This window comes from Thunnus albacares, chromosome 19, assembly GCF_914725855.1.
Source record: "Thunnus albacares chromosome 19, fThuAlb1.1, whole genome shotgun sequence".
NCBI classification, from domain to species: domain Eukaryota; kingdom Metazoa; phylum Chordata; class Actinopteri; order Scombriformes; family Scombridae; genus Thunnus; species Thunnus albacares.
Window position 1 is genome coordinate 30,055,018 of NC_058124.1, and position 24,615 is coordinate 30,079,632.

Here is a 24,615-nt window from a genome sequence, read left to right on the forward strand (position 1 = left end):
TATGTTGTGCAAACATGATAATTTACTATGAATTCATCTGCATCTCTAACCGCCAGCTTCAGATGCTCACAGCCACCAAATAAGGGGAAGGATTAGGGGTTCCTTGGGGTTGGGGGTTGGGGGTTGGGGTCTGGGGGTGTTCAGGCTGGCCTCGTGAGTTTGCGAATCCGTCACTAAATCTTGCGTTTCTGGCATTCCCATACAATATTTAGGACATTGCGTACCACTCCTAATTGACTTTGAATGTGAAATTTTCGAAAGCTGTCATTACAAGGAGATCTGGCAAAAGCATACAGGTAAGGGCCTGGGGGAGGGTGTAATACCACGGTTTGAACACCAGGTGGTGCTGTTTCACAAAAGTTCATGACAGGATTACTAGCTGTAACGCCATAATTAGAAGCTTATTGAGACAACAAACATGTTATTCGGCAAAGCACAAATAGTGGGGGGGGGGGGGGGTTTACGAAAATTTGTTTCATACAAATATTTTAAAAATTATTTGTTTTCGGTAAGAAAAAGAAAAAAAGTCCAGTTCAAGACCCGGTGTGGGGACCTCCTTGATAAGGTAGTTTATTCATGAATACTTATTGTAACTCTTAAATTTTCTAAAATTAAAAGCGTATAAAAACAAAAATGAATGTTCCCAGGAACAATGTCATGATAAGGTTCATAAGCCGTCATGGTGAGGGGACATAAATGTCCCTCCTAAAGCTTTGCAAGGTAAAGCCACTCCATGACTTATGCCAGTATGCCAGTATGTTGGCAAGACTAATGTGCTACACAACCTAAGCCAGAGTTCATTTTTACTGGGGAAAAAGCCATCGCCATAAGAAAATGTAATCCTAGATAGATGAGGTAGAGCCACTCCATGACTTATATGGGTATGCCAGTACCTGGGAATGACTAATGTGCTGCACACCCCAAGCCACAGCTGATTCTTACTAGGGATAAAGCCGTCACCATAAGGAAAAGTAATCCTAGATAGATGAGGTAAAGCCACTCCATGACTTATATATGCCAGTACCTTGGCATGATTAATGTGCTGCACACCCATAGCCAGAGTTCATTTTTACTAGGGAAAAAGCTGTTGGTGAGGAGACATAAATGTCCCTCCTAAAGCTGCATCTATGAGGACAGTTATGCCCCTCAGGAAGCTAGCTTTGCAAGATAAAGACACTCCATTACTTATGTGAGTGTGCCAGCACCTTGGAATGACTGAGTGCTGCACACCCTGAGCCAAAGTCCAATTTTACTAGGGAAAAAGCTGCCATGGTAAGGGGACATAAATATCCCTAGTAAAGACTCATCTAGGAAGTCAGTTCATAATGACTAGGGGGGAAAGCTGTCATCATAAGGAAATTTAACCCTGGATAATGTATTTCCATAAGGGAAACTGTCATGATAAGGAATGTCATGAATGACATAAATGTCCCTCCTAAAGCTGCATCTATGAGGACAGGTATGCCCCTCAGGAAGCTAGCTTTGCAAGATAAAGACACTCCATGACTTATGTGAGTGTGCCAGCACCTTGGAATGACTGAGTGCTGCACACCCTGAGCCAAAGTCCATTTGTACTAGGAAAGAAGCCATCATGGTAAGGGGACATAAATGACCCTAGTAAACACTCATCTAGGAGGTCAGTTCATAATGTTTAGGGGGGAAAGCTGTCATCATAAGGAAATGTAACACTGGACAACGTATCTCCACCTAGGGAAACTATCATGATAAGGAATGTCATGGTGAGGGGACATAAATGTCCCTCCTAAGGCTGCATCTATGAGGACAGGTATGCCCCTTGTAAAGTCAGCTTTGCCAGTTAAAGCCACTGCATGACACGTATCAGTGTGCCAGCACCTTGGGCATGACGAAGTGCTGCTCAACCTGAGCCAAAGTCCATTTGTACTGGGGAAGAAGCCATCATGGTAAGGGGACATAAACGTCCCTCCTGCTGCTGCATCCAGAATAACAATAATCATAACAATAACAACAACAGCAGCAATAGCCGGGGAAGACTGCGAAGGCTCAGCCTGCAACCCAGGGATTCCTGTGAGATGAGAAAGCACAAAAAACTCCAGGTAAGAAGCCAAGTTAGTGACATGCATTAATGGTACATGAATACATACAGATGGAGAGGAGGAGGAGGAGAGAGGAGCTCAGTGCATCATGGGAAGTCCCCCAGCAGTCTAGGCCTATAGCAGCATAACTAAGGGCTGATCCAAGGCGAGCCTGGTCGGCCCTAACTATAAGCTTTATCAAAAAGGAAAGTTTTAAGCCTACTCTTAAACATAGAGAGGGTGTCTGCACCCCGGACTGAATCTGGAGGATGGTTCCACAGGAGAGGAGCCTGATAGCTGAAGGCTCTGCCTCCCATTCTACTTTTAAAGACTGTAGGGACCACCAGTAAGCTGCATACTGGGAGCACAGTGTTCTAGTGGGATAATACGGTATTATGAGCTCTTTAAGATATGATGGTGCCTGACCATTAAGGGCTTTGTAAGTTAGGGGAAGGATTTTAAATTCTATTCTAGATTTTACAGGAAGCCAATGTAGCGAAGCTAAAATGGGAGAAATGTGATCTCTTTTTCTAGTTTTAGTCAATACACGTGCAGCTGCATTCTGGACCAGCTGGAGAGTCTTTAGAGACTTGTTAGAGCAGCCTGATAATAAGGAATTGCAATAATCCAGCCTAGAAGTAACAAATGCGTGAACTAGTTTTTCTGCATCTTTTAGGGACAGGATGTGATTTTTGTGATATTACGTAAGTGAAAAAAGGCAGTCCTTGAGATTTGATTTATGTGGGAGTTAAAGGACATATCCTGATCAAAGATAACTCCCAGATTCCTTACGGTGGTGCTGGAGGCCAGGGTAATGCCATCCAGAGTAGCTTTATCATTAGATAATGTGTTTCTAAGGTGTTTAGGGCCAAGCACAATAACTTCAGTTTTATCTGAGTTTAGTAGCAGAAAATTGCAGGTCATCGAGGTCTTTATGTCGTTAAGGCATGTTTGGAGTTTGTTTAACTGATTGGATTCATCTGGCTTCATTGATAAATATAATTGGGTATCATCTGCATAACAATGAAAGTTTATAGAGTATTTCCTAATAAAATTACCTAAAGGAAGCATATACAAGGTGAATAGAATTGGTCCAAGTACAGAACCTTGTGGAACTCCGTGTCTAACTTTTGCCTTCATGAAAGATTCATCATTAACATGTACAAACTGAAATCTATCTGATAAATAGGACTTAAACCAGCTTAATGCAGTTCCTTTAATGCCAATTAAATGTTCCAGTCTCTGCAAAAGGATGTGATGGTCAATTGTGTTGAATGCAGCACTAAGATCTAACAGGACAAGTATAGAGACAAATCCTTTGTCCGATGCAGTTAGGAGGTCATTTGTGACTTTCACCAGTGCTGTCTCTGTGCTATGATGCCTCTAAATCCTGACTGAAAATCCTCAAATAAACTATTGTTATGTAGAAAGTCACATAACTGATTAGAGACTGCTTTCTCAAGGATCTTAGAGAGAAATGGAAGGTTAGATATAGGTCTATAATTGGCTAAAACACCTGAATCAAGAGTAGGCTTCTTAAGAAGAGGTTTAATTACAGCTACTTTAAAGGACTGTGGGACATAGCCTGTTACTAAAGACAGATTGATCATATCTAGTAAAGAAGTGCTCACTAAGGGTAAGGCTTCCTTAAGCAGCCTAGTTGGGATGGGATCTAAGAGACAGGTTGATGGTTTAGCTGAACAAATCATTGAAGTTAGTTCAGACAAGTCTACTGGAGAAAAACAGTCCAAATATATGTCAGGATTTACAGCTGTTTCTAAGGTGCCTGTTGAGGGCAGGAGGTGATGAATTTTGTCTCTAATGAACCTGAATCCCGTTGAACATCTGTGGAAAGAGCTGAAACTTGCAGCTGAGAGACGGCAGCCATCAAACCTGAGAGAACTGGAGCAGTTTGCTGAAGATGAGTCGGAACTACCAGTGAAGAAGAGGCTGAACTACTAGTGAAGAAGAGTCTGAACTACCAGTGAAGAAGAGTCTGAACTACCAGTGAAGAAGAGTCTGAACTACCAGTGAAGAAGAGGCTGAACTACCAGTGAAGAAGAGTCTGAACTACTAGTGAAGAAGAGTCTGAACTACCAGTGAAGAAGAGTCTGAACTACCAGTGAAGAAGAGTCTGAACTACCAGTGAAGAAGAGTCTGAACTACCAGTGAAGAAGAGTCTGAACCACCAGCGAAGAAGAGTCTGAACCACCAGCAAAGAAGAGTCTGAACCACCAGCGAAGAAGAGTCTGAACCACCAGTGAAGAAGAGTCTGAACTACCAGCGAAGAAGAGTCTGAACCACCGGTGGAGAAGAGTCTGAACTACCGGTGGAGAAGAGTCTGAACTACCAGTGAAGAAGAGTCTGAACTACCAGCGAAGAAGAGTCTGAACCACCGGTGGAGAAGAGGCTGAACTACCAGTGTAGAAGAGTCTGAACTACCAGTGAAGAAGAGTCTGAACTACTAGTGAAGAAGAGTCTGAACTACTAGTGAAGAAGAGTCTGAACTACCAGTGAAGAAGAGTCTGAACTACCAGCGAAGAAGAGTCTGAACCACCGGTGGAGAAGAGTCTGAACTACCGGTGGAGAAGAGTCTGAACTACCAGTGAGGAAGAGTCTGAACTACCAGTGAAGAAGAGTCTGAACTACCAGTGAAGAAGAGTCTGAACTACCAGCGAAGAAGAGGCTGAACTTCCAGTGGAGAAGAGGCTGAACTACCAGTGAAGAAGAGTCTGAACTACCAGCGAAGAAGAGGCTGAACTTCCAGTGAAGAAGAGTCTGAACTACCAGTGAAGAAGAGTCTGAACTACTAGCGAAGAAGAGTCTGAACTACCGGTGGAGAAGAGGCTGAACTACCAGCGAAGAAGAGTCTGAACTACCAGTGGAGAAGAGGCTGAACTACCAGCGAAGAAGAGGCTGAACTACCAGTGGAGAAGAGTCTGAACTACCAGTGGAGAAGAGTCTGAACTACCAGTGGAGAAGAGGCTGAACTACCAGCGAAGAAGAGTCTGAACTACCAGTGGAGAAGAGTCTGAACTACCAGTGGAGAAGAGTCTGAACTACCAGTGGAGAAGAGTCTGAACTACCAGTGGAGAAGAGGCTGGACTACTAGTGGAGAAGAGTCTGAACTACCGGTGTAGAAGAGTCTGAACTACCAGTGGAGAAGAGTCTGAACTACCGGCGGAGAAGAGTCTGAACTACCAGTGGAGAAGAGTCTGAACTACCGGTGTAGAAGAGTCTGAACTACCGGTGGAGAAGAGGCTGAACTACCAGTTAAGAAGAGTCTGAACCACCAGTGAAGAAGAGTAGAAACCTTATTCAGACTTACAGAAAGAGCTTGACTGCAGTTATTGTCTCCAAAGGCTGAGCTACTAAATATTAAGATATTTTTGGCTATTTTCATTTGTTTTATTGTATTAATTAATATTTTAAGTTGTAAATCAAAAGCACAGTTTCATTTATATTCAATGTGAAATAAAGAATGATGAATATCAGATACTTCTGTCAGTTGCATGTTGATACAGAGAATTTTTTTAAAAATTTAAAAGGTGGAAGGTTTCCAATATTTCTGTATAATAAATCTGTGTTGCTCACACGCAGGATTCACTTCTGACGTCTTGCATTAAGCAGTTAAACTAGAAATTAAAATATCTGCATATTCAGCTTGTGAACTCTTCACTGAGAAGATTTACACTTTCAGAGTTTTTGATGTATTTGAACTTTCTGTATATATGAACTAATGTTTTAACAAAGCGATTGTTGGATTGTTTCCGGTTAATGTTCAGTTGTCTTGTTTAAATCAGTTAGATATCTATTAAGACATAAAGTGATATTTTATGAAGATCCACAATTTTACTGTAACAGATAAGACATTTTAACAGCAGCTGTACTTCTGGTTTTCTCTGAACGTAGTAAAAGTGGTTTAACCTCTTAACATCCACTGGGCCAGTTGTAAGCAGCAGCGTCACGCAGTAACGAGTCAAAGCAATGGGCACAGTTGGCCAATTGGAGATGATGGGAGAGGTTCGGGGACCCCAGTGACACCACAAACTATAAACCAGCTCCCATAAGGTTCGGCCTGAAGGTCTGGAATATTATACGGGTTGACAGGATGTAGAAGGTTTGTGGTGTTCTGCATAGTTCTGGCATAAAGCATGTCCTGATTATTGTTATTCATGTCTGACTCATTATAGACGAGGACCAAACACTTTGTTGAGCCTTATTGGAACTGATGTAGAAACTAGAAGACGTCACCTGTCAGATGAAGCCTGATAACCTGCATCATGGCCTCACAGGTCTTCTGTCATGGATGTTAAGAGGTTAAACACTCTGCTGCATGCAGATGGAAAATATATGAAGTTACACTCTTTAATCTCACTTGTATATTTTAAAAGGCTGCTCTCATGAATTTGCTTTTCTTAATGTGAGAATAATGTCTGTCTGCTTTAACTGTGAATGTTTGTTCTTGTACTCAGACTTGTATTAACCCTGATCTCAGTAAGATGACCTGTTTAAATAAAGAATTAAATAAATAAAACAAATCTACAAATTCAAATTTTTTTATCTTTCTTAACAAAATACTAATTTCATAGTTGAATATTTTAGTTGATTATTTAATTTCTTTTCCCCTCAAATATGTAGGGTTGCATTAAAAATTAAATTAAAATTAAATTAAGTGTCCACATACAGAGTATATATATACATACATGTATGTATATGTATATATATCTGATATTGATCACAGTTCTAGGCGTTAATCTGTTTGTATTTCTATCTTTGGCTGCAGGTCTATGTTTATCTCCTTCCCCTCCACACACACACACACACACACACACACACACACCCGTGACCAGCTGATCTTTGTTGTGCGTAACGCCGTCACGCAGACGCCCCCCTCACCCCTCCTCCCCCCTCCTCCTCAGCGTATGGAGGATTTATATTTATTTCCTCCTCTCCGTCTCCACCGCCGCGTCCATTACCGCCGTGAAGACCCGAGAAGCGCAGCGGACACCGCGACAGCTGCAGGCCGAGCAGCAGGGCCGGACCGCCGGGGAGGAGCGCAGGATGAGAGCCGCAGCCGGGACGGAGAGACGACCGGAGCCGCCGCCGCTGAACCCCGGAGAGGACGACATGACTGCGGCATAACAGGCGAGAGCACGCCGCTGCGCCTGTCGGTGAGTGAGGGAGGGACGGAGGGGTGAGACAGGGGCGAGGGAGGGATGGAGGGGTGAGGGAGGTATTGATGAGGGATTGAGGGGTGAGACAGGGGCGAGGGAGGGGTGAGGGAGGCAGGGGTGAGGGAGGTATTGATGAGGGATGGAGGGGTGAGGGGGGGGGGTGAGGGAGGGAGGGAGGGAGGTATTGATGAGGGATGGAGGGGTGAGACAGGGGCGAGGGAGGGATGGAGGGGTGAGGGAGGGAGATGTGAGTGACGGAGGGGTGAGACAGGGGCGAGGGAGGGGTGAGAGAGGCAGGGGTGAGGGAGGTATTGATGAGGGATGGAGGGGTGAGACAGGGGCGAGGGAGGGATGGAGGGGTGAGGGAGGTATTGATGAGGGATTGAGGGGTGAGACAGGGGCGAGGGAGGGGTGAGGGAGGCAGGGGTGAGGGAGGTATTGATGAGGGATGGAGGGGTGAGGGGGGGGGGGGGGGAGGGAGGGAGGGGTGAGGGAGGTATTGATGAGGAATTGAGGGGTGAGGGAGGCAGGGGTGAGGGACGGAGGGGTGAGACAGGGGCGAGGGAGGGGTGAGAGAGGCAGGGGTGAGGGAGGTATTGATGAGGGATGGAGGGGTGAGACAGGGGCGAGGGAGGGATGGAGGGGTGAGGGAGGTATTGATGAGGGATTGAGGGGTGAGACAGGGGCGAGGGAGGGGTAAGGGAGGCAGGGGTGAGGGAGGTATTGATGAGGGATGGAGGGGTGAGGGAGGGAGGGAGGGAGGGGTGAGGGAGGTATTGATGAGGAATTGAGGGGTGAGACAGGGGTGAGGAAGGGACGGAGGGGTGAGGGAGGTATTGATGAGGGATGGAGGGGTGAGACAGGGGCGAGGGAGGGGTGAGGGAGGCAGGGGTGAGGGAGGTATTGATGAGGGATGGAGGGGTGAGGGGGGGGGGGGGTGAGGGAGGGAGGGGTGAGGGAGGTATTGATGAGGAATTGAGGGGTGAGGGAGGCAGGGGTGAGGGACGGAGGGGTGAGACAGGGGCGAGGGAGGGGTGAGAGAGGCAGGGGTGAGGGAGGTATTGATGAGGGATGGAGGGGTGAGACAGGGGCGAGGGAGGGATGGAGGGGTGAGGGAGGTATTGATGAGGGATTGAGGGGTGAGACAGGGGCGAGGGAGGGGTAAGGGAGGCAGGGGTGAGGGAGGTATTGATGAGGGATGGAGGGGTGAGGGAGGGAGGGAGGGAGGGGTGAGGGAGGTATTGATGAGGAATTGAGGGGTGAGACAGGGGTGAGGAAGGGACGGAGGGGTGAGGGAGGTATTGATGAGGGATGGAGGGGTGAGACAGGGGCGAGGGAGGGGTGAGGGAGGCAGGGGTGAGGGAGGGGTGAGGGAGGGTTGAGGGAGGTATTGATGAGGGATGGAGGGGTGAGACAGGGGCGAGGGAGGGGTGAGGGAGGCAGGGGTGAGGGAGGGGTGAGGGAGGTATTGATGAAGGATGGAGGGGTGAGGGACAGAGGGGTGAGGGGGGGTGAGGGAGGTATTGATGAGGGATTGAGGGGTGAAGGGGTGAAGGATGGAGGGGTGAGGGACAGAGGGGTGAGGGAGGGGTGAGGGAGGTATTGATGAGGGATTGAGGGGTGAAGGGGTGAAGGATGGAGGGGTGAGGGAGGTATTGATGAGGGATTGAGGGGTGAAGGGGTGAAGGATGGAGGGGTGAGGGACAGAGGGGTGAGGGACAGAGGGGTGAGGGAGGGGTGAGGGACAGAGGGGTGAGGCAGAGTTCCTCGGCTGGACAAAATAATGTGAACAGGTGCAGCTATGTGGCCTTCATCATCATCATCATCATCGTCGTCGTGTGTTTCTCTGCAGGCGGGATGTCCGGACCAGCCGGACCCCCCGGGACGGAGCCGGGCCCGGAGCTGCCGGATCTGAGCCACCTGACGGAGGAGGAGCGCAGCATCATCCTGTCGGTGATGGACAGACAGAAGAAGGAGGAGGAGAAGGAGCAGAGCATGCTGAAGTAAGGAGGGTTATTGATTATTGATCGCTGATCGCTGGTGTTTCTCACGTCTGTTACAGAAATCAACAGTCTTTCTATTTATAATAAACTGTAATCTTCCTCCGGATCAATAAACAATCAGTCAGTGAGGATCAGCTGATCCGAGTCAAACCATCATAAAGATAACGAGCATGAATCTATACGAGTCTTTAACTCATTAACGATGACGTCTCACCTTCATCAAAGCTCCAGTTTCACTTGAAGGATTCTCACAACTTTGATAAAAACAAACCTACTTTTCATTTAGAGATTAAAATCTTCTAAAAACTTCTGTGTGAAAATATTAATAAATGTTGTTGAGATTAGAATCAGTCGTCATCAGTTCACAGTTTATCAAGTCTGTTCATACTGACCATTAGAAGATTCCTTCATAATGACCTTACAATGGAAGTGATGGAGGACAAAATCCACAGTCTGAAGCTAATATGAAGCTTCAGCGTCCAAATGAGTCAAATCAAGTAGATATCTTTCAACGTTACAGTCTTTTTAGTGCCAAAGTTCCTCTTTTTGTTACTATACTTCCACCTGCAGCTCAACAGGGAAACACTGTCCGAGGAAACACAAAGAGGGAATTTGATGCTAAAAAGACTGTAAATGTGTCAGATATCCACTTGATATGACTAACTCAGACTGCTGAAGCTGAATAGAAGCTTCACACAGACTTTAAATGACTGTGTGGACACACTGTGGATTTTATCCTCCATCACTAACATTAAAGCACATTTGAAGGATCTTTTAATATCCAGTATGAACAGGAGGAATGATTACAGACACCTGACTGCTGGTTTAACACACTGGGAACACTGGGAACACTGGGAACACTGAACTGGTCCTTTAAACTTAAAGGAGTTTGATGGTTTTTGTTTAACAGGTTAATTATGAGGCTTTTCCTCAGTGTAACTGTGATTCTAATGATCATCTGATATATATATATATATATATATATATATATACATCAGATATATTGAATGTATTGTTGTTGAACCTTCAGCTGTAGAAGAATCTGTAACATTTCTGTCTTCGTCTGTTTGTTCCATAAAGGACTCTCAGGGTCTCTCAGGGTCTCTCAGTGACTCTCAGGGAGTCTCAGTGACTCTCAGGGACTCTCAGGGTCTCTCAGGGACTCTCAGGGAGTCTCAGTGACTCTCAGGGAGTCTCAGTGACTCTCAGGGACTCTCAGGGTCTCTCAGGGTCTCTCAGGGAGTCTCAGTGACTCTCAGGGAGTCTCAGTGACTCTCAGTGACTCTCAGGGACTCTCAGGGTCTCTCAGGGAGTCTCAGTGACTCTCAGGGAGTCTCAGTGACTCTCAGGGACTCTCAGGGTCTCTCAGGGACTCTCAGGGAGTCTCAGTGACTCTCAGGGAGTCTCAGTGACTCTCAGGGACTCTCAGGGTCTCTCAGGGTCTCTCAGGGAGTCTCAGTGACTCTCAGGGAGTCTCAGTGACTCTCAGTGACTCTCAGGGACTCTCAGGGTCTCTCAGGGTCTCTCAGTGACTCTCAGGGTCTCTCAGTGACTCTCAGGGTCTCTCAGGGTCTCTCAGGGAGTCTCAGGGACTCTCAGGGTCTCTCAGGGTCTCTCAGGGTCTCTCAGGGTCTCTCAGGGAGTCTCAGGGACTCTCAGGGTCTCTCAGGGTCTCTCAGGGTCTCTCAGGGAGTCTCAGGGACTCTCAGGGTCTCTCAGGGTCTCTCAGGGAGTCTCAGTGACTCTCAGGGACTCTCAGGGACTCTCAGGGACTCCTACGTACAAATATGAAGGTTCAAAGAAGACTTTATCATTGTTTTCTCCATAATTAATTATCAGTTTACAGGAGAACCAAACTGTGTTCCTTCAGTTCACAATAAGAACAGAAACAAGTAGAAACACAGTAAAAACCATCACATGTTTCATTAAAACAATAAAAACACATCAAGTTTCCTTCAGAGAAAAAGTATTTTTACAGACTGAAGAATTTTCAGTTTGTCTCATTTAAATCGTTTTATTGATAATTGATTTTGTTTATTTTTGTGCAAAGAAAACCATTAAAATGAACAATAAACGGTGATAAATGTAATAGAAACGAGCTGAGATCAGGTCATGTGATTCTTTTTAAGTTAGGTGAGGTTTATTGTTGTTCTTTATTATTTGACTCTGCTGGTTTTGTTTGAGTCAGTTTTTAGATCTTTTCATGAAATTAATTTGAGTGAATATTCAGTTTCAGATGTTTCTCAGCTGCCACTAAATATTAGCTGATGTGTTCAACAGCTGCAGGATAATAAAGTTTAGTTTGAATCAAAAGAAACCTGAAGTCCTGCAGGGTTCCTGTTAAATTAAGCTTTCTCTCTACCGAGTTTTGTGCTGCAGTGTGTGATTAATGGATGCAGTTACCCAGACGCAGAAACCACATTACAAAGCATCCTGGGTAACGTGTAAATCCCAGCACATGTGTGTTTGTTAATGTAGAGTTTTGTTTACGTTGAGTGTAGTTTATGTTGTTTGTTTGGAATTTCAAATCTCCAGTTTTTAAAGGTGCAGTGTGCAGAATTTAGCGGCATCTAGCAGAGCAGACTTAGCAGAAACATAATATTCATAAGTATTAATTAGTGTTTAATCATCTGAAAATAAGAATCATTGTGTTTTCGTTACCTCAGAATGAGCCTTTATATCTACAGAGGGAGCAGCTCCTCTTCCACAGAGCCGCCATGTTTCTACAGAAACCCAGAACGGACAAACCAAACACTGGTTCTAGAGAGGAACTTTCACAGGAGGAACCGTCGGTTCTCCTACAACCTCACCACTAGATGCCACTAAACCCGACACACTGGTCCTTTAATTAAAACTTTAAAGAAAACAGTTTTAAATCAGATAAATACTGTTTTGAACTCAAACACAAAATAAGAAATGTTTTAATCAGGTTTTAGGACACATGACAGCAAAGGAACCCTAACCATAACCCTAACCATAACCCTAACCATAACCCTAACCATAACCCTAACCATAATCCTAATCCTAACCATAACCCTAACCATAACCCTAACCATAACCATAACCATAACCCTAACCATAACCCTAACCATAACCATAACCATAATCCTAACCATAACCATAACCCTAACCCTAACCATAACCATAACCCTAACCATAACCATAACCATAACCCTAACCATAACCATAATCCTAACCATAACCATAATCCTAACCATAACCATAACCCTAACCATAACCATAACCCTAACCATAACCATAACCCTAACCATAACCATAATCCTAACCATAACCATAACCATAACCCTAACCATAACCATAACCATAATCCTAACCATAACCATAACCCTAACCATAACCCTAACCCTAACCATAACCATAACCATAACCCTAACCATAACCATAACCATAACCCTAACCATAACCATAATCCTAACCATAACCATAATCCTAACCATAACCATAACCATAACCATAACCCTAACCATAACCATAACCATAACCATAATCCTAACCATAACCATAATCCTAACCATAACCATAACCATAACCCTAACCATAACCATAACCATAATCCTAACCATAACCATAACCCTAACCATAACCCTAACCCTAACCATAACCATAACCATAACCATAACCATAATCCTAACCATAACCATAACCATAACCATAACCATAATCCTAACCATAACCATAACCCTAACCATAACCATAATCCTAACCATAACCATAATCCTAACCATAACCCTAACCATAACCCTAATCCTGCTAAACGTGAACGATACCAGAACAACAAGCCTTCAGTTCTGGTGATACTTGACCTGAGTGCTGCTGTTGAGACTGTGGACCACCAGATTCTTATAGATGTTCTCTACGTGACCCACTGACTCACTTTTAAACTGTACTGATGTACTGATCATTGGTTCAAAGGCTCAGAGAGAGAAACTGAACTCGCTGGGATTCAACCAGGACGCAAGACAAGGACCGATCGCAGAACGTCACATAAACAGCATTTTGTCGCATGAAGAACAAAGTGAGCCCATTTCTGTCTACTGAGGAACACAGAGACTGGTGTGTTTATAAGGCTGGACTACCGTAACGCCCTCCTGTCTGGTCTACTGAGGAACACAGACACTGATGTGTTTATAAGGCTGGACTACCGTAACGCTCTCCTGTCTGGTCTACTGAGGAACACAGAGACTGATGTGTTTATAAGGCTGGACTACCGTAACGCTCTCCTGTCTGGTCTACTGAGGAACACAGAGACTGGTGTGTTTATAAGGCTGGACTACCGTAACGCTCTCCTGTCTGGTCTACTGAGGAACACAGAGACTGATGTGTTTATAAGGCTGGACTACCGTAACGCTCTCCTGTCTGGTCTACTGAGGAACACAGGAGGGCACAATTACGCCCATTTTAAAGTCTTTTCTCTGGAATCCTGGTAGTTTTCGTACTGATTGAGTTGTGTTCGTGTGCAGTTTTGTTCACGTGGAGGTTTGTTTACATTATCGTCGTCAGGTTGGCTTGATCAGGAAGTATCGATTTGTGAACTGAGGTGGACACTTCGAATACGCGACTCGAAGCGTCTTCGTGCCGTCAGGTTTTTAGTTTTCGGTGAAACGAGCTGACATCACAGTGTGACAACAGGAAATGTTTCTGGTTGTTCATTACCCATAAGCCCTGAGTTATGAACCAGTGACCTCCACTTGTAAAAGCTCATTTAACAAAAACACCTGCAGTGACATCACTGGTTGGGGGCGTGGCCAGCTGTGCATCATGACAGTTTGACGTTTTTTTGAACTCAGTTTTAATTTGATGTCTGTTTCATTGTGTATGTATTTTATTATTTCATGCTTCACTTTTTGTTTTCATCTTCATCTCTGTTCTGACATCATCATCATCATCATCATCATCATCATCATCATCATCATGTGCCTGCAGGGATCAGGACGAAGTCAAACCTCCATTGGTCTCGTAAGTATCTTAGTCAGAAATACATCTCCCAGAGTGCACCTGTCCTGGCCACGCCCCTTCCTGTTTAAGCTGCAGAGGACAGTGAGGAAGGCGGAGCCAAACCTCAAATCTGATCCCAGTTCAGTTTATTAACTCTGACGAATTTTCAAAATTAAATCTGATCAACCAGTTGTCCTCCCAAACTGGAACCTTGTTAAACAACATCCTGTTTCCCTCGTTACACTACTTCCTGTTTCCCTCGTTAAACTGCTTCCTGTTTCCCTCGTTAAACTGCTTCCTGTTTCCCTCGTTAAACTACTCCCTGTTTCCCTCGTTAAACTACTTCCTGTTTCCCTCGTTAAACTACTCCCTGTTTCCCTCGTTAAACTACTTCCTGTTTCCCTCGTTAAACTACTTCCTGTTTCCCTCGTTAAACTACTTCCTGTTTCCTTTGTTAAACTACTTCCTGTTTCCCTCGTTAAACTACTTCCTGTTTCCCTCGTTAAACTACTTCCTGTTTCCCTCGTTAAACTACTCCGTTTCCCTCGTTAAACGACATCCTGTTTCCCTCGTTAAACTACTTCCTGTTTCTCTCGTTAAACTACTTCCTGTTTCCTTCGTTAAACTACTTCCTGTTTCCCTCGTTACACTACTTCCTGTTTCCCTCGTTAAACTGCTTCCTGTTTCCCTCGTTAAACTACTTCCTGTTTCCCTCGTTAAACTACTCCGTTTCCCTCGTTAAACGACATCCTGTTTCCCTCGTTAAACTACTTCCTGTTTCTCTCGTTAAACTACTTCCTGTTTCTCTCGTTAAACTACACTACTGGTCAAAAGTTTCAGTGCCTCCATTGTTTAGTTTTTACACATTTTGCAGATATAAAAGCCAAACACACTTTATTCTTCCTACGACGAAAATCAAATATTGTTGCAAAGTTCTTCCAACTCTGCTGCAGATATTAAACGTGTTGCTGTCAGGTTGCTTTCTGTCCAGTAATTCCCAAACCAGCTCTATGACTGTGCTGGTTCCTGACCAGCTGACTGTAGATCCGAGGTGCTGCAGGATGCTGCCGGGTCACCAACTCTGGATCCATCTGAAGAGCTGCAGACCATCAGGCTTCCTCCTCCAGGCTTTGATACAGACAGTCTCTGGAAGTCACCACCTGTAGGAACTTAAATAAACATTTACTTCAACTACTTACATTTCAATGAAAACTGGAAAAATGGGGGCGTTCTAAAACTTTTGGCCAGTAATGTACTTGTACCTGTTTCGCTTGTTAAACAACTTCCTGTTTCCCAACCTGGAACCTCGTTAAATGACTTCCTGTCAGCTGACTGTGCTGTGTTACCTGGACAGGTGGAATCCGTTGTCGGGCTTCAGTCAGTTGGTCACTAATGTTGCCGCCAACGTGTCTGAAGTTCTGCAGGTTATCAGTCCGACTGATGACGAGTCACAGACGTGAGTAAAGCTGTGCTGCGTTCAGGTGCTGTTGCTGAAATCAGACATTTAGACTCTGCTGCTGTCAAACTTCAACAGATTTAAAGAGACTGTAGTGAATGTTTGTTTCCATCCTGCTGCTGTGTGAATATCAGCAGATAAAGTCGCTGCCATTAAACTGTTGTAGAAGAAGAAACAACGAGATGACGTCATTAAAAGAGCGACAGTCATGATGGAAATATGACGTTTCTGTTAGTTTCATGTATTGATGTGAGGAAGGTTACAGCCTCCTCATCATCGCTCCACACACATCTGATGTTTGCAGCTCTTCAGTGACGTTTAAGTCACATGATTCATGATGTCATCGTTTATTCATTCGGTCTGTTTACATTTGCTTTTTATCCAACAGCTGCTGTTACGACTCAGACAGGAAACTGTTTCTCTCAGCGTGAATAAAAACAGTTATTGTTATTTATGTGTTTATGTGTTTTAAAATTATAATCAGTCAAATTCACTCAGACTGAGAAGATCACGTCATGATGATGCGTTCAGGTGACTTTTGACATCATAAACTCTGAAGCAGGAAGTTCAGAAGCAGGACACTAACCTCTGTGACCTCTGACCTCTCTGACAGGAAGTTACATCAGCAATTTGAGATGTACAAGGACCAGGTGAAGAAGCTGGGGGCGGAGCCTGAGGCTGCTCAGACGGCGAGGGCCGACTCTCTGACCTGCGGCATCTGTCGCAAAACCAAGTTCGCCAACGGCTGCGGCCGCACCTGCTGCTACTGTCAGAGCCGCTTCTGTGCCCGCTGCGGGGGGCGTGTCCCTCTGAGAGCCAATAAGGTCAGTGTGAGGGGGCGTGTCCCTCTGAGAGCCAATAAGGTCAGTGTGAGGGGGCGTGTCCCTCTGAGAGCCAGTGTGTGTATATTATGGGATGTTTATTTTGTGTTTAATTATCTCCTTTGATCACATAAATTAAACATTGATTTCCTGATTGACGAGCGGAGCAGCTGATTGGTTGTTATGTTTGGACACTAGATGGAGCCACGAGTTCAGTCTCTCTCACTCAGTTCTGAAGAAGACCATATCTGAGGGTAGAAAGGTCCTGGTGACATCATCACCATCTGCAGCTCATGTTTGTAGAGTGAAATGAGTTTGATGATAAATTCAATTCAAATTGTATTGAACTGAGCTGAAACGGCGCCACCTAGAGTCCGGTTCTGCTGCAGGTTTCTTCCTGTTAAAGGGGAGTTTTTCCTGCTGATGGAGGAACGTTGAGTCTCAGTAGATTAAAGACGTCAGTCTAGATGCTCTATGTGGAAACAGCCCACATAGAGCATAGAGGTAACTGCTGTTGGGAACTGATGCTTTATAAATAAAATTGAATTGAACTGAATTCATATAAAAACTAAATGACACAGCAAAAAGTGTTTTTCATATACAAAAAAAAAAAAACACACACACACACACGCACGCACGCACGCACGCACGCACGCACGCACGCACACACACACACACACACACACACACACACATATAAATATATATAGGAAACATTCTGCAGAATATCTGCTGGAGTCATAAACTGACCAACAACTGTATTCTGAACATGTAAATGATTATAATAACAATCAATAAATAATGACCTCTGTGTGTGTGTGTGTGTGTGTGTGTGTGTGTGTGTGTGTGTGTGTGTGTGTGTGTCAGGTGATGTGGGTGTGTAACGTCTGCAGGAAGCAGCAGGAGATCCTCACCTGTTCAGGGGATTGGTTCCCCTCCAGCAGCTCACATGGGGTTCCCCACGCTCCACCGCAGGGGCCTCTGAGCAACGGAGCCACAGAGCGGTCAGTAGAACCCAGCAGAACCCAGCAGAACCCAGTATAACCCAGTAGAACCCAGCAGAACCCAGTATAACCCAGTATAACCCAGTAGAACCCAGCAGAACCCAGTATAACCCAGCAGAACCCAGCAGAACCCAGTATAACCCAGTATAACCCAGCAGAACCCAGCAGAACCCAGTATAACCCAGTAGAACCCAGCAGAACCCAGCAGAACCCAGTATAACCCAGTAGAACCCAGTATAACCCAGTATAACCCAGTAGAACCCAGTATAACCCAGTAGAACCCAGTAGAACCCAGCAGAGAAAGATAAAATGATTCTGCCAGTTCATGAGCTGAACTGATGTTTAATGTTGATTTAATACAGTTTTATTTTATTTCGTTTGATTTGTGGGTTTATTTTCATCATAAAGACGTTTAAATCTGAACTTTAACAGGAAACAAACAAACAATTATTCTCTTTTCAAGAAACACGGATATAAAAGGCGACAGAATAACAGATTTAAATAAAGTTTCAGAGTCAGAAAACTCTTTATGAAGCGTCTGCTCTGGACGAGAGAACACTGTCACATATAAATATTAATATTTATAAAGAATATTAATGTTTGTTGGAGAACAAACAGAAACAGCAGAATGTTTGTGGTGAGCTTTGATATCGTGGTGAAAGTAAGTAGCAACATAACACGTCAGGAAACGACACCTGCAGGTTTTAATACATTTATTAATCACGATCAATTATAATTATTAACTTCAGCCTCTAATTTACATCAATAAAATAAGTCAGAGAACAATTATATCAGAAAATACACATTGAATAGAGTAAATGTATTGCAGGAGGAGCTGATGAGCAGGGAGAACCAATCAGGACGGAGCTCAGGTGGTCAGCAGGTGGAGCTGATGAGCAGGGAGAACCAATCAGGACGGAGCTCAGGTGGTCAGCAGGTGGAGCTGATGAGCAGGGAGAACCAATCAGGACGGAGCTCAGGTGGTCAGCAGGTGGAGCTGATGAGCAGGGAGAACCAATCAGGACGGAGCTCAGGTGGTCAGCAGGTGGAGCTGATGAGCAGGGAGAACCAATCAGGACGGAGCTCAGCAGGTTCTGAGCGGTTCTGTCTGTTTGTTAAACCAGAACATCTGAGAACAGAATGTTTGTTGTTTCTTCTTCAGCTGCTCGTTATCACAGAGTTAATTGGTTTAGTTTGTTGTTAATTAGTGTGATGCCCCCCCCCCCCCCCCCCCCTCACTGCTGTAATCAGATTAACAGATTAACAGAAGCTTACTGCTGCTGCTAAATGCAGAAACACACTTGGGAGGGGAGGCAGTGATGTCATGTCCTGTGGGCGGAGCTACAGGAAAGCAATAGGAGGGGGAGGGGCTGCAGTTATGATCCAGATTCTGTTATTAACCTGCTGAGTGTGTGTGTGTGTGTGTGTGTGTGTGTGTGTTTAATGTGTCGCCAGTTGACTCGATATGAAGCTTCAAACATCCGACTGCTGACAGAAAAACAGTAAGAGACCCTTTAGTTGATCTTTCAGTTTGTTTATGAAGTGATTTAAAATCCTCTCAGAATGAAATACATGTGTTTATAATATCACGGTTCTCAACCTGAGGCTCCCGGCCCTGCGCGGTCCGCAGGATTAATGCTGGAATCTGCTCGGACGTCCGAGTGTTTCTGCTGGAACATCTTTAATCAATCAAACTTTATTAGTACAGAAGCTCCCAGACAGGAGCCAATACAAGATCAATACATAGATCACAATGTTAGTTAATAATGCATAGATAATAATATTAGATAATAATAAATAGCTAATAATATATAGATAATAATGTTAGATAATAATATATTGATAATAATAAACGTGTGTTTGAGTTCATTGTTTCATTTGAATGATCTGTTATTGATCAGTCTGGTGCAGTTATCAGTATTGATTATGTGATTAATTATCATGTAAACTCAGGGACAAATATGTTTTATATATTAGATATATTAGTTATATTAGATATATTAGACATATTATTCTCTGCTTGGTGAAGCTCTGGGAAACAAACATCATTCATGTCAGTCGGTGACTCTTTGATGTTTATCAGGAGTCTGAATTCAGAGGAAACATCGTTTCCACTGAAGAACGTAAACATGTCGTCTTTTTAAAGGTTTTAAAGCTTTGCAGGATTTTTCCAACAAACAATATGTAGATTCATACAATGTTTATACAGTCGACTATATGATCCAGTAGAAATGTTTATATCTGCAGAGACTCTGATTTTATTATTTTACTGTTTGCTGCTGGACGCCCAACCAATACTCTCTCTCTCTCTGTCTCTCTCTATGTCTCTCTCTCTCTCTCTCTCTCTCTCTCTCTCTCTCTCTCTCTCTGTCTCTCTCTCTCTCTCTATGTCTCTCTCTCTCTCTCTCTCTCTCTCTCTCTATGTCTCTCTCTCTCTCTCTCTCTCTGTCTCTCTCTCTCTCTGTCTCTCTCTCTCTCTATATTGCCAGGACAGTACAGAAAATTATAAACATTGACAGATTATTAATAATTTTACAATAATATGTAAATATAAACAATAATATTAAACACAATATAATAAAAGGCATTTTTACAGATGTAATCATAGAAACATTTACTACAGAGTTTATTTCTCTCAGATTATGAAAAGACTTCATATATTTTGCAGCTTTTACTGCACATTAACTTTTCTCCCCACATGGACAGGACAGGTTCTGGAGATCAGGGAGGTGAATAAACTCAGGATATATATGATTTAAACTTCTCTTAAATCTTTATATTTGTCACAGTATAACAGGAAGTGAGATTCTGCCTCCCTGAGGAGCCTGTTGTGACTGTTTCTATGTCCCGGCTGTGTCACGGTGGTCGGGTTCTCATGGTGGTCGGGTTCATGGTGGTCGGGTTCACGGTGGTCGGGTTCTCATGGTGGTCGGGTTCATGGTGGTCAGGGTTCTCACGGTGGTCGGGTTCTCACGGTGGTCGGGTTCATGGTGGTCAGGGTTCTCACGGTGGTCGGGTTCTCACGGTGGTCGGGTTCACGGTGGTCGGGTTCACGGTGGTCGGGTTCTCACGGTGGTCGGGTTCATGGTGGTCGGGTTCACGGTGGTCGGGTTCACGGTGGTCGGGTTCTCATGGTGGTCGGGTTCTCACGGTGGTCGGGTTCTCATGGTGGTCGGGTTCATGGTGGTCGGGTTCTCATGGTGGTCGGGTTCACGGTGGTCGGGTTCTCACGGTGGTCGGGTTCTCATGGTGGTCGGGTTCACGGTGGTCGGGTTCTCATGGTGGTCGGGTTCTCATGGTGGTCGGGTTCACGGTGGTCGGGTTCACGGTGGTCGGGTTCTCACGGTGGTCGGGTTCACGGTGGTCGGGTTCACGGTGGTCGGGTTCACGGTGGTCAGGTTCACGGTGGTCGGGTTCACGGTGGTCGGGTTCACGGTGGTCGGGTTCACGGTGGTCGGGTTCTCATGGTGGTCGGGTTCATGGTGGTCGGGTTCTCATGGTGGTCGGGTTCACGGTGGTCGGGTTCACGGTGGTCGGGTTCTCATGGTGGTCGGGTTCTCACGGTGGTCGGGTTCTCACGGTGGTCGGGTTCTCACGGTGGTCGGGTTCTCATGGTGGTCGGGTTCACGGTGGTCGGGTTCTCACGGTGGTCGGGTTCACGGTGGTCGGGTTCTCATGGTGGTCGGGTTCTCATGGTGGTCGGGTTCTCATGGTGGTCGGGTTCTCACGGTGGTCGGGTTCTCATGGTGGTCGGGTTCTCACGGTGGTCGGGTTCTCACGGTGGTCGGGTTCACGGTGGTCGGGTTCTCATGGTGGTCGGGTTCTCATGGTGGTCGGGTTCTCACGGTGGTCGGGTTCTCACGGTGGTCGGGTTCTCATGGTGGTCGGGTTCTCATGGTGGTCGGGTTCTCACGGTGGTCGGGTTCTCACGGTGGTCGGGTTCTCACGGTGGTCGGGTTCTCACGGTGGTCGGGTTCACGGTGGTCGGGTTTAGACTCTCTGTTTAGACTCAAATACTATTCTAATTTACTTTGTGATTTTGTGGTTTCATTCCAATATTTGATATAATTTTCTTGTTGTTTTGAGATGATTTGGTTGGTCAGATTGTTTTTGGTGTGTGTGGGTAGAGGTGACTGGTGACTGGTGGCACTGAAGGGCTTTGTACTGGGAGGACTGGGGGTCTCTCTTTCTCTTATATCTTTATAAATCAAATTATTTATTCATAACAAAATACAGTGTTGCCAAAGCTCTGTATGAATAATGAATGTTGACAACAACCAAATCCATACGTATATATTTGTGTATAAATATAACAGCAGAACTAACGTCTTTGCTTTATGAGGAAACTGAGATACTCAAACCCCATAATGTGGAAAAAAATCACATAAGTAAATGATTGATTATTGTGCATGTGAAGGATGTAGCCAATAATATACACATAATATATAATTATATATGATATATAATACATAGATTTAGATTTAGTCTCTGTGTGAGGAAGTGCAGCTCTGTCTCTGCAGCAGCCATGTTGTCTTGTATCTGCTGTTTCTGTGAGCTCAGTCTGAACATCAGCCGCTGTGGTCAGGCGTCTCTTTAGGGCCAGATAGTGTTTGCTTCGTCTGTGTGATTTTGTGTTCCAATAAGTTATAATTTGCTTGACTCTGATAGTTCTGGTCTCAGACTGGTCCTGAGGCAGAACACTGCTTGAACTGGTTTGGAAACAAAGCATCAAAACCAGCTGAGTGAGGCGACTTCTGCCTTCGCTGATCTCTCGGCGCTGCAGAGCTTTGTGATGGAAGGAGTGAAGGTCACTTCCTGTAGATGAAGCCAATATTTAATTGATCGCTTTTGGATTTTCAATAATAATGGAAATTGGCCTCATTCAGCTGTGCAGGCTGTTAGTTGTTGTCCTGAACACCTGCAGGATGCTTTTATTAAATTCAGTGTGTGCGTTTTCAATTTCAAAAGGACAGACTCCTCCTCCTCCGCTCTGATTGGCTCATTCTGTTTGATCGACAGGAGGCAGAGCCACTCGGGATCGTACTACGATGGTGGGGGGGGCAGGATGCCTCGCTCACCCTCTGACCTTGGTCTGGACCGCCGCTCCCGCTCACCACATGGCTCCCATGGTTACGGGGAAGAGGAACTGCGGGGCAGGAGACGACCAATCAGAGACAGACGAGGCCGTTGGCACTCACAGGTGAGTCTGATGCAACAGGTAGCAGCAACATGTCATTATTCATTTATTTATTTAGGATTTAGTTGATTTCATGTGTAAATTATCTTTTTATTACTTACTCTGTTAATTACATTTTTATTATGTTTTTTATTTATGTTTCTTATTTTTAGTATTTAAGCATTAATAATTATACATGGTACGTATATAGCTGCCCTAAAGAAGGCTCTGTCCCCAAAACTGTGAAAGTTGGACTTTGGGTGGAGAGAAGACCAGCAGAGGTGGATCTGAGGGACTGAGATGGTTGGTAGGCTGAGAGGAGGTCTGGTAGGAGACAGGAAGCCAATGGAGCTCTTTTTGGACTGGGGTGAAGCGGTGCCAGGATTTGGTGTGAATAAGAAGTTTGGTCCAGTTGGAGTCTGTTGATGGAGGCTGCACTGATGCTGTAGAGGAGCGAGTTACAATAGTCAAGACGGGAGTAAAAGACATGGACGAGTGTTTCAGCAGCACAGTGTGTAAGAGAGAGCCTGATCTTTGCCATATTGCGAAGGTGGTAGAAAGAGGATTTTACAATTTGGCAGATGTGGGGCTCGAGGGAGAGGGTGGGATCAAGGGTCCCACCAAGATTGTGGACCTGGGAGGACGGGGTGTCTGTGGTGCCATCAATGATGAGTGTAGATATGTTGGTTCTGCTGAGGGTGGACTTGGAGCCGATGAGTTCAGTCTTGTCATTATTAAGTTTGAGACAATTTTGTTGCATCCAGACTTTTATTGCAGACAGGCGGGAATTAATGTGGGAGAGGGGTTGGTTGTGGGGGGCTTTGGTGCTGAGGTATATCTGAGTGTCATCGGCATAGCAGTGGAAGTCCAGTGTGACTGTGATTGGGACAGTGTGGTTGTGAAGAGAAATGAAGTGTGATCTCTTGGAGAGGTTGGACCAGATCCAGTAAGTGTGGTGCCCTCGATACTGAGGTCTTCAAGTCTGCTGAGTGAGATGTTGTGGCTCACACTATCGAAGGCTACACTCAGGTCGAGGAGGATGAGGATGTTAAGGGCTCTGGTATCAGTACAGGTGAGGAGATCATTGAATTCTTTGAGGAGGGCAGTTTCAGTACTGTGGAGGGGGCGAAAACCAGACTGGAGGGGTTCAAGTAGGTTATTGGATTGCAGGTGGGTTTGGAGTTGTGAGGCTACGAGGCGTTCAAGAGTTTTAGAGAGGAAGGGAAGATGGAGATTGGCCGATAGGAGTTGAGGCAGGATGGATCAAGACCAGGCTTTTTTAGGAGACGGATGGGACAATTCCATGGGACAGTGAGGAGTTGAAGACATTGGTGAGCTGGGGGCATAGGATGGGAAGGCATGTCTTCAGCAGGGGGGTGGGGAGGGGGTTGTGGGTTTGGTTTAGCTGATGAGTTTGGAGGTGATGGAGGGGACAACTGGAACAAACCTGGAGAGATGGCGATGGGGAGGAGGGGTAGGGAGGTCAAAAGGGACGGAGAGGAGAGGGGCCAGAATCAGGACCAAAAAATCAGGTGTAGAGGTGGAGAGGGAATCAGCACAGGGCTTGAGGAGGCTGTTCACGGTGGAGAAGAGGGTGGAGGAGAGGTGAGTTTGTAGGCGTCGTGGTGGACAGTGAGTGATGTTTTCTTGGAGAGTCGTTCCAGTCGGCGGCCAGTCTGTTTCATGGTGCGTAGCTCAGAGGGGTCAGTGTGTCGATGGAGGCAAATAATGTGGTGTTGAGGTAATTGGCAAGATCATCAGGTGAGGTGGGGGCTGGTTTCAGGAGGAGAGCATTGGAGAGCAGATCTGAGAGTTGAAGGTTATTTCTCTGAGGAGTTGTGGATGTGGGGCTGGGAATGGAATAACGAACTGGATGAGATTATGATCTGTCAGAGGAAAACGGGACAGATGGATGTTGAGTACCAGTAGATTGACAGAGCAGACTAGGTCATGGATATGGTCTTTGAC

General features: G+C 45.2%; 2 protein-coding genes across 2 annotated transcripts in view; one reads left to right on the top strand and one right to left on the bottom strand.

The window, feature by feature from the left end:
- Positions 1-6,932: 6,932 nt before the first annotated feature.
- Positions 6,933-9,060, bottom strand: LOC122970364 (proline-rich protein 36-like). The gene is made up of 2 exons (XM_044336480.1): positions 9,040-9,060; positions 6,933-9,002 (listed from the first exon to the last, which is right to left on the bottom strand). Exons 1-2 carry the CDS (start codon positions 9,058-9,060, stop codon positions 6,933-6,935), a joined length of 2,091 nt encoding a protein of 696 aa, XP_044192415.1.
- LOC122969996 (regulating synaptic membrane exocytosis protein 2-like) overlaps positions 6,944-24,615 on the top strand; it is a 78,561-nt gene continuing 60,889 nt past the window's right edge. The window contains exons 1-7 of the mRNA XM_044336063.1: positions 6,944-7,228; positions 9,084-9,234; positions 14,179-14,211; positions 15,545-15,646; positions 16,260-16,470; positions 17,335-17,471; positions 22,491-22,671. Coding sequence (XP_044191998.1) covers positions 9,089-9,234; positions 14,179-14,211; positions 15,545-15,646; positions 16,260-16,470; positions 17,335-17,471; positions 22,491-22,671 — 810 coding nt within the window. The 5' untranslated portion in view covers positions 6,944-7,228; positions 9,084-9,088. The remainder of the gene's footprint in view (positions 7,229-9,083; positions 9,235-14,178; positions 14,212-15,544; positions 15,647-16,259; positions 16,471-17,334; positions 17,472-22,490; positions 22,672-24,615) is intronic.

Coding starts and splice junctions, on each gene's coding strand:
- LOC122970364 (XM_044336480.1), bottom strand. CDS start 9,060: ATGATGATGATGATGATGAAG. Junction 9,003..9,039: donor TGATGATGATGATGATGAAG/GCCACATAGCTG, acceptor TATTTTGTCCAG/CCGAGGAACTCTGCCTCACC.